Genomic DNA, 8,548 nt, shown 5'->3' on the forward strand with positions numbered 1-8,548 from the left:
CATGTGTGCTGGGTGCAATCGATTGCACACATGTTGCTTTGATTGCACCTAGTCAGAGTGAGCATGTGTACCGCAATCGGAAGCACTACCATTCACTCAATGTACAGGTGGTATGTGATGCCACGATGAGGATAATGCATGTGGTACCCAAATTCCCTGGTTCCAGTCACGATTCCTCCATCCTGAGGAACTCTTCAGTCTTCCATGCGTTCGAAGAGGGACATTTTGAACATGGTTGGCTGCTGGGTGAGTACACATTTACATGTTATAACACAAAACACTTTTTTATTTAGGAATGTTGGCATTGTACAATTTGATCACTAATGTCAGCTTATGTGTGCTCCATTCATTATAGGTGACTCAGGATACGGAATTAGGCCGTGGCTCTTGACTCCGGTGCTAAACCCTCAAACTGAAGCAGAGGAGAGGTACAATGCAGCCCATATCTCTACAAGATCTGTTATAGAGAGGACATTTGGCCTACTCAAGACCAGATTTAGGTGTCTGGACAGAACTGGTGGGGCTCTTCTATACAAGCCTCAAAAAGTGTCTGATATTATCCTTGCCTGTTGCATTTTGCACAATGTTGCACTGAGGCACAATGTACAGTCAGACCTAGCTGAGCCTGTGGTAGACGAGCATCCCACCCATGTAGCTGCTGAAAATGAACAAACAGCCAGTGGTGGCCAGACACGCCAGAATCTCATCAATTCATTTTTTTCTTGTAAGTACAAACATATATGTTCCAAGTTCTACTTTTATACTTACATTATGTTATCTTAACAATAATGTTTTTTTATATACCCTTCTGGTAGGACACAGATGAAGATGGGTTGCACACCTTTCTTCTCTCTGCTGTGTGCACAAAGGGATGTGGCACCGGTATGTTATTGTTGCACAGGTTATATAATCCCTCTTCAATTTTACTTTAGTTGTGTGTATGTGAATACAACTGGGGTAACAAAGCACTAATATTTTAGCATTGTGTTGTTCCTTATGCTAACACAATACACATATTATGCCCATACTCATTCATGCTTCTAGTATGCTTACATACAATGTTATTGGTGCAGTGTAACATGTACATCCATATGATGTGTACACCAGCCTGATTTACATTTTGAATGTCATGAAATATACATGGTGTTGCACATTTAACACCAAATACACACTTTGCTGTGTTGTTTACGGTACTGAAGATGGCATGTCAATGTTTGCAATTTATATATTGTTCCTTTGCATTATAGGTATATCTCCAGTATGACTGATCATGGTATGTATATTTGCTGACATCTCTCATAAGATGTGCCTACATCAATCTTCCTATAATTATTTGAATTCAAAACCCAACATATTGGTTTAAACACAAATGTTACATATATGTACTTTCTGTATCATGTATATGCATTTAGCTACTCTTGAGCTTTCATGTGCATTGTATTAGAAAATGATTACTCCCATTTCATCACATTTTATGTATGTTTCCTTATAAATTCCATTCATGTAATATAGAGGTGTTTGGAGACAAGGGGATAACTGTAGTTATTTCTTTACTTACGGGAGATCATTCATCACGGATGAAATTGACTGATCATAACACTCCATGCATAAATGCCTGCAATCACAACAATGCGTACTACATCTTATATTTAGCAATGTTGGTGTTTTGTAATGCTAGGAATTAATAGTCAACATTAATTTACATTTGTGACATGTGTATGTATAAGTCACACGTGTGTGGATGTGTCCTACATGTACCAAGTGTTAAACTGTTAACAGAGAAGACAAATTTGTCACTAATGTTACTGTCATTTAGCATTTCTAATTTACCAATATGACAATGTTGGTAATATTTTTGCAATATAAATCACGTCACTTCATCATTATCATGATGATAATTATCAAGTATTGTCACAATTGTAACGTCAATCACGTGCACATTAGCATAGACACACTTTGTAAGACAACTGTTTGTGTCTGTATCAATTTGTGTAGGATCCATGTATAACACCGACAAATGATAACACCAGCTTTATTATGGTAGCTTATATCATCATATTGACTATACTATGTATTTTTAGAACGTTTAATAAACACAGTAAACTATAGTTAGTTAGGTTAATGAAATATACACAGAAACGTACTTCATTACATGATGTTGATGTCATAATCAGAACATCATGCATTGTAGGGGACCACAACATCTGGCCAATAACATTATTTGCTACAGTCCCAAACCATTTTATCAACATACCCATGTAACAAGAGATTTTTAACAAGAAATGGCTAGTTGGTTGTAAGTGTCCTTTACATTGGGAGAAGGAGTGGCTCAGTGAGTAAAGACACACACTGGCACTGAGATTTTGAAGCAGGGGAGTCTGGTTCAATTCCCGGTGTCGGCTCCTTGTGACCTTGGGCAAGTCACTTTATCTCCCTGTGCCTCAGGCGGCAAAAAATACATTGTAAGTTCCACGGGCCAGGGACCTCAGCCTGAAAAATGTGTCTGTAAAGCGCTGTGTACAACTAGCAGCGCTATACATGAACATGCTCATATTATAATTATTATTATTATTATTATTATTATTGTTACATAGTTTCGACAGTCATACGTTCCATTACACAATAGAATTCACAAATGTGTTAGCAGAGTGGGAATGGTTGTTATATATAAAACACACCATGCCATAAAATGATAGTAGTCATTAAAGAACACTCAATAAAAATTCATGAGGCACTATTTTGCAACATCATTATGTTAATTAAGTGCTTATGCAATATAGGCATAAGGGTATCACATTTTTAATTGTTTGTTAATAAGCGCTGCAAGCAATATAAAATTAGTTCCATATGTAGTATAGTAGTCGGTGGCTCCTCCTCACAATCATCTCATATAAAAGTAGACTCTTCTGAAATCATACATTGATCCGATTGTATCTTCCCCGACATCTCTGAAATACAGCAAACACATGAGGGTCAAATATGGCACCTTACTATATATGTATCCGTGACAACGCATTACACAGCTCTATATGATTGTGTACATACACACGTCACTCACTTATATGTTAGAAGTACAAGTGTACATCAGTATGTAATGTTTCTTTAAATTTGTAGCAGGCATAACTATGTATATGATGTGAACGTTGCCTGTATACTGAAAAATGTGCGCGCACATCTTAGTGTGCGCACGCACTTCACGCTTGGCTGCACTAACTGTTAGCGCATGCGCAAAACAAAGCGTACGTTGTGCGTTCAATACATCTTGAAAATACCATTAAACATAAAATCTTTATTTCAAATACAATGAATACGAAACTACATTCGTTCTAAACGAGTACATCTGTATTCTTTTTAAACAGACGTGTTTGGACAGAAAGGACGGCCGATAACACAATGCGCAAATGCAATACGTGTGACGTCATGTTAAACCAGCGTGAAACGCACGCTAACACTCCTCCCACTCAATTAACATTCAGCTAACGCCCAGTTGACGCCTACAAACACTGAGCCGCACACATGACACACTGCAGTTACCGTTACTATAACAAAACATGACAGCCAATAGGCTTTGAGGCGCGCACGTCGCTTGGGGGCGGGACTTACATCCGTAATCCTTTTTAAGGACGCCTTGGGCCATGACAAGAGTCCCACGTCATACGTGGTGGACCCGCTTTTAAATGTTGTAGATGTAGCATGATAACAAAACAGGTATGTGTTAGAGTTATGGTAAAATGTTGCTAATATGGTTAAAGGGATAGGAAAGTACGTATATTTATTCCGTCAGCAATGTGTACTACTCTTTCAGGTTATACTATATTGTATTCGGCAACAATTTCTTTGTGATCGCTACATGTTATGCAGTCTGCAATGTTACGCTGTATCCACGCATTGGAAGGGAAAATGGTGGTTAAAAAAAAAAAAACATTTAAACGCACAGTCAACGCATAACGGTTGTTATATTTACCATTCTTCTAGAATTAACTGTTCGTCTGGCTGCAACTGGTCGCTCCAGAAATGCAAGGCATTTTCATCCACGCTTGACCCACCCGCTGAATCCAGTATGACACACATCTCCTCCATGAAGCGCTCATAGGAATCGCCACTGCTTTCTTCAAACAATTGGTCGGGAGGTAGGTTCATTTCTTCTGGTTCCCATTCCAATGCATTTTCAGCTGAAAGGCTTGGTACATAATCATAGTACTTTTGTTGTTGTACAATGTGGGTTTCAGGAATGGAGGGTGCAGATATTGCAGCAGGTATCGATTCACACGGAACAGTAGTAGCGGATCCATTGCTATTGGCATTAGGAATAAATATGCCTTTCACAACAATATATGTGCCCTCTTTCAGGGTAAAATGCTTTTCCTTTGCAATCTTCCAGAAACCATAGGTGTGTTCTAGCTTATCCTGCACACGTTCAAAAAAGTCATTAGTTGATAAAGTGAATCTTATTGAGGAATTTAAATTCCGCGCATGCCTACGGTCTTGGTAATAAGGATATTTAGCTCGAATCAAATCATAGATTTGGCGTGTGCTTGCTTTGTGTCCGCGACTGTTTAAAATTGCTTCGGAAACCATGTACTTATAACCTAAGAGGGGATTCATATTGTTAACGAATTCATCAGCCATGTCAGAGTAGCACAAAAGATGTGTGCAGTTCTGTCTTCTTTGCTCATCAAAATGATTCTGCTCAATGGCTAACAAATTCCTGTGTTTCGTTTTCAAGGTCAACAAAAGTAACTACTTTTACTCCTTATTTCAAAGGCCAATTGGATGTGTCCTTTTAATTGGTTTAAGTTTTGTGGTTAGTGATAGGCGAATGTGGGAAAAACATGTATCATTTTTTTATCTCGTTTGTGAAAACATTCCTACACTTATTTCAGTAACATTGAGTTTTCTTGCAAAATAACAAAGAGCAGTGTGTGAAAATAGTGCTTAGACAGCCATATCAGTAAATACACACACCTGCAAAATGAAATGTTTTTTTCCCACATACATTTGTGTGTATTTGAAATTCTGGTTAACTACCTGTCTGCATGAGTTTAAATACGTGTGTATCTATATATATATAATTATATCTCTCTCATAAAAATATATATATATATATAAAGTGTATATTGTACTATATGTATATATATATATATATATATATATATATATATATATATATATATATATATATATATATATATATAATGTATCTTTTTTTTTTTTTTTTATATTGCAGGAGTACACACAACATATTGATGGCAGTAAGTAGGCCTTGTATGAAACCTATTTAAATGGTGATAAACATGAGTGAATTAAGTAATAAACATTTGTTTGCACCCAATAATGTTAGAGGCTCACACTTAGTATAGTTGTCAAACATTAGGCCTGTATTATTAAAATAGTGTGTTTTCACAAGGAAGCATGAAGTGTATGTTTTTTGTAAATACATCTATACCAGTTTAGATAGTACTATATATACACACACACACACACACACACACACACACACACACACACACACACACACACACACACACACACACACACACACACACACACACACACACACACACACACACAGTGTGTGTCTGTGTGTGTGTGTGTGCATATATCAATACATACTACATATATATATTAGTATCAATTCAGAGATGTTCTTGAAACAAGAACACATAAATGATTAAAGGACAAATTACAATGGCCACCAAAGGTAAGTAATATTTAACACAAAATCCTGCTGTACACGTACAAGAAAGATGTTTGCAGTTAAATTGGTGCTTTTATAATTGCATGAAAATAATATGCACATGCAATGATTACATCAATTAACACACCCAAATGCAATGTTTTGCTGCAAAGTCAATGTCAGCTTCTCTAAACTTAGCAACTGGCTCCTGGTGGACCATTACTGAACAGACGATTAAAACATAAATATTTATAACACTATTCATTAATTAGGAGTGTTAACATTTCCAAAACTTCACGTGTACAAAAACATACTTGAAAGTTTGGAAACAACACAGTCTTCAGCATACATACAATAGTAATTAGATAATCTGAAGTCAACAAAACAAGGCCAAAGACATATTTTCTGAATTATAACATTTATTTTTTTTGTTCCTTTTGCGAGCGAGTAACAGGCCTGCTTGTTGTCTCTTGAGCTTTCCTTTTTCTTTTGCCACCAACTTTAGGCACAACAGAGCCACTTTGAGTGGCCTCTGGCACTTCACGGGCAGGGCTTGTGGCCAGTGACTCACCTACAGGGCTTTTGGGCAGTGACTGTTCACCTACGGGGCTTGTGGCCAGTGACTCACCTACAGGGCTTGTGGCCAGTGACTCACCTACAGGGCTTTTGGGCAGCGATTCACCTACAGGGCTTTTGGGCAGTGACTCACCTACAGGGCTTTTGGGTAGTGACTGTTCACGGACAGGGCTTGTGCCCACTGACACATGTGAGCAAGTTGGTAGACACTGCACAAGTGATGGTTGGTCTGTTTCATGTGTGTCTTTTGTTGTTTTTGACCAAAAACTGGTCAGTAGTAACTGCTTGTGTTTTCTTTTTGTGGCCTCCTTTGTAGGTGTCAGCTGCTGAATTTGTACAGATGGCAGCGGTAGGATGTCGTCAGGAACCTGCACAGCAATGTCTGCTACTTGACCGGTAACATTTGGGCCTGGTGAATGAATATCAGATGAATGTGGTGAAAACTGACCTGCATGAACAGATCCTGGCTGTGAGGTGTTGAATTGTGGTACATTAGTCATTCTCCAGTAATTAGCTTGTGTTTGCTGAACAACTAATGCTTCGAATGAGGTGTTGATTTTTTGCAACTGTTTAGGCACTTCAATGAAGACTCTGTGGAGATGTGCCAATTGTGAAACTGTTTCTTCCTGCAGTGCAATCATCCTTTCCAGCACTGTCATCAGGTCAGAATGGCGACGATTTTCTGCTTCCACAATTTTTCCCTCAGAAGCTACAATTGCATCATATGTGGTATTTGCTGGACGTTTTGGCGGTAAAACAGTTTCAATTGGAACCTCTTCATGGTCACTTGCTTGTATTTGTGTGTCTATGGCGGCGGCGGCGGCATCATCATCATCATCATCATCATCATCATAATCCTCTTCATCATGTTCTACAAATAAATGTACACATTATTAAATGGCATGTTAATCTCTGCTGTGTTACTATGTAATTGTACTGTGTCATAAGTAACAACTAACATGTTTCCATACGTTTTATAACCTCACATTAAAAACTACCTTGACTTAAGAATAATGTTTGGACTCAGTATGAAATATGAGTGAATGAAAACTTGCTGTAAACTCACAACTCCTACATGATAGTTAACATCACTAACACAATACAAGTTGGCTTACACTTCATTTTCACTGACACTAAGTAATCCTATTTAAAGAAGATGTGCAAAACAAATAATGAACATGACAACATAACATATAGAAGAGCACATATTATATGGCCACCAACTGATACACTCACCTTCTAGGTGTGTTGAGCTGGCTGACCCAGGTGAAGACACTTGTTCAGTCTCAGGTGACACATGTCCTTCAGGGGCAACTATATATAACAATAACATAAGTTTTACATTTACATGTGTAAATATTGAACAAACAGTTATTGTATTTTCTGTATTTATGAGTACCTAACAGCATCATTTCCTTAACCCAAAATGTGTGTGTGAAAGTGAACATAAATAGTTGTAATAACAATGTACATGCCTGTGTACTTAGAACTTTTGAGTTCCCTAACATAAAACATACTATGTTCCTGCAGTAATGCGTGAGGATAAATAGATTAAATTTGAACATAAAAATCATATGTTGTGTAGTGATATCAGTATCATAATGTACATAACTATCATGAGATGACCATTCACAATGGTTATCATGAAGGTGGTCATATTGCACAAAGTGTTGTTTTTGGTAGAGGATATGCGTGGTACATTAATATAAGATGTGGCACACATGAATGTGGCTGTGACTAAACAAGACAACACATGCAGTGTGTGATAATGTGTCGTTGATAGTAGTAGTTCAACTATAGATATGAGTGAACTAATGTGTGACGTACGGTTTGATAAGTAATGAGTTGTTGGGGCATTTAGTAGCTAAAGTGAAGCTTTCAAATGAGTGTGATTAACTTCAGTTGTGCTAGTCAGGTTGTAAGAACGGTATTCCCTTCCCCAAAAAGCCTAATCAGCCACACCTTTCAATGACTTGAAACAGGTGCAAATGGTGTGAACTAAGTTGACCCTAAAATGAGGCTGTAATTAGTGTGTGTGCTGAACCCCACCCCCTCTGTTGAAGTGTATGCTGTGATGAGATATTAATTGCAGCTGCTTTAACACAATGGTAGATGAGCTAAATAGTCGTGTGCAGTTTTTAAGTTATGAAAACAATGACATAAAATATGATACGTGTGCCTCATTATGCTGTCTGTATATGAGTTAAAGCAAAAATGGACCTTTTCATAAACAACTATAGATGTGTTAGTGCAAGTGATGTTTGTAGGCCGTTGCATGCAATATATTTGATGCAT

General features: G+C 37.6%; 1 protein-coding gene across 1 annotated transcript; it reads right to left on the reverse strand.

The window, feature by feature from the left end:
• Positions 1-6,088: 6,088 nt before the first annotated feature.
• Positions 6,089-7,586, reverse strand: LOC142503545 (uncharacterized). The gene is made up of 2 exons (XM_075615962.1): positions 7,490-7,586; positions 6,089-7,124 (listed from the first exon to the last, which is right to left on the reverse strand). The coding sequence occupies exons 1-2, from the start codon at positions 7,584-7,586 to the stop codon at positions 6,097-6,099; spliced, it is 1,125 nt and encodes a 374-aa protein (XP_075472077.1). The 3' UTR covers positions 6,089-6,096.
• Positions 7,587-8,548: the final 962 nt, after the last annotated feature.

The sequence above is a fragment of the Ascaphus truei genome, chromosome 1, assembly GCF_040206685.1.
Source record: "Ascaphus truei isolate aAscTru1 chromosome 1, aAscTru1.hap1, whole genome shotgun sequence".
Lineage (NCBI taxonomy): Eukaryota > Metazoa > Chordata > Amphibia > Anura > Ascaphidae > Ascaphus > Ascaphus truei.

Excerpts from the sequence above, each read along its gene's own strand:
- LOC142503545 (XM_075615962.1), bottom strand. The coding sequence starts at position 7,586 with ATGTTATTGTTATATATAGTTGCCCCTGAAGGACATGTGTCACCTGAG. Across the intron at positions 7,125-7,489 it reads CAGCTCAACACACCTAGAAG|AACATGATGAAGAGGATTAT; the intron begins GTGAGTGTATCA and ends ATTTATTTGTAG.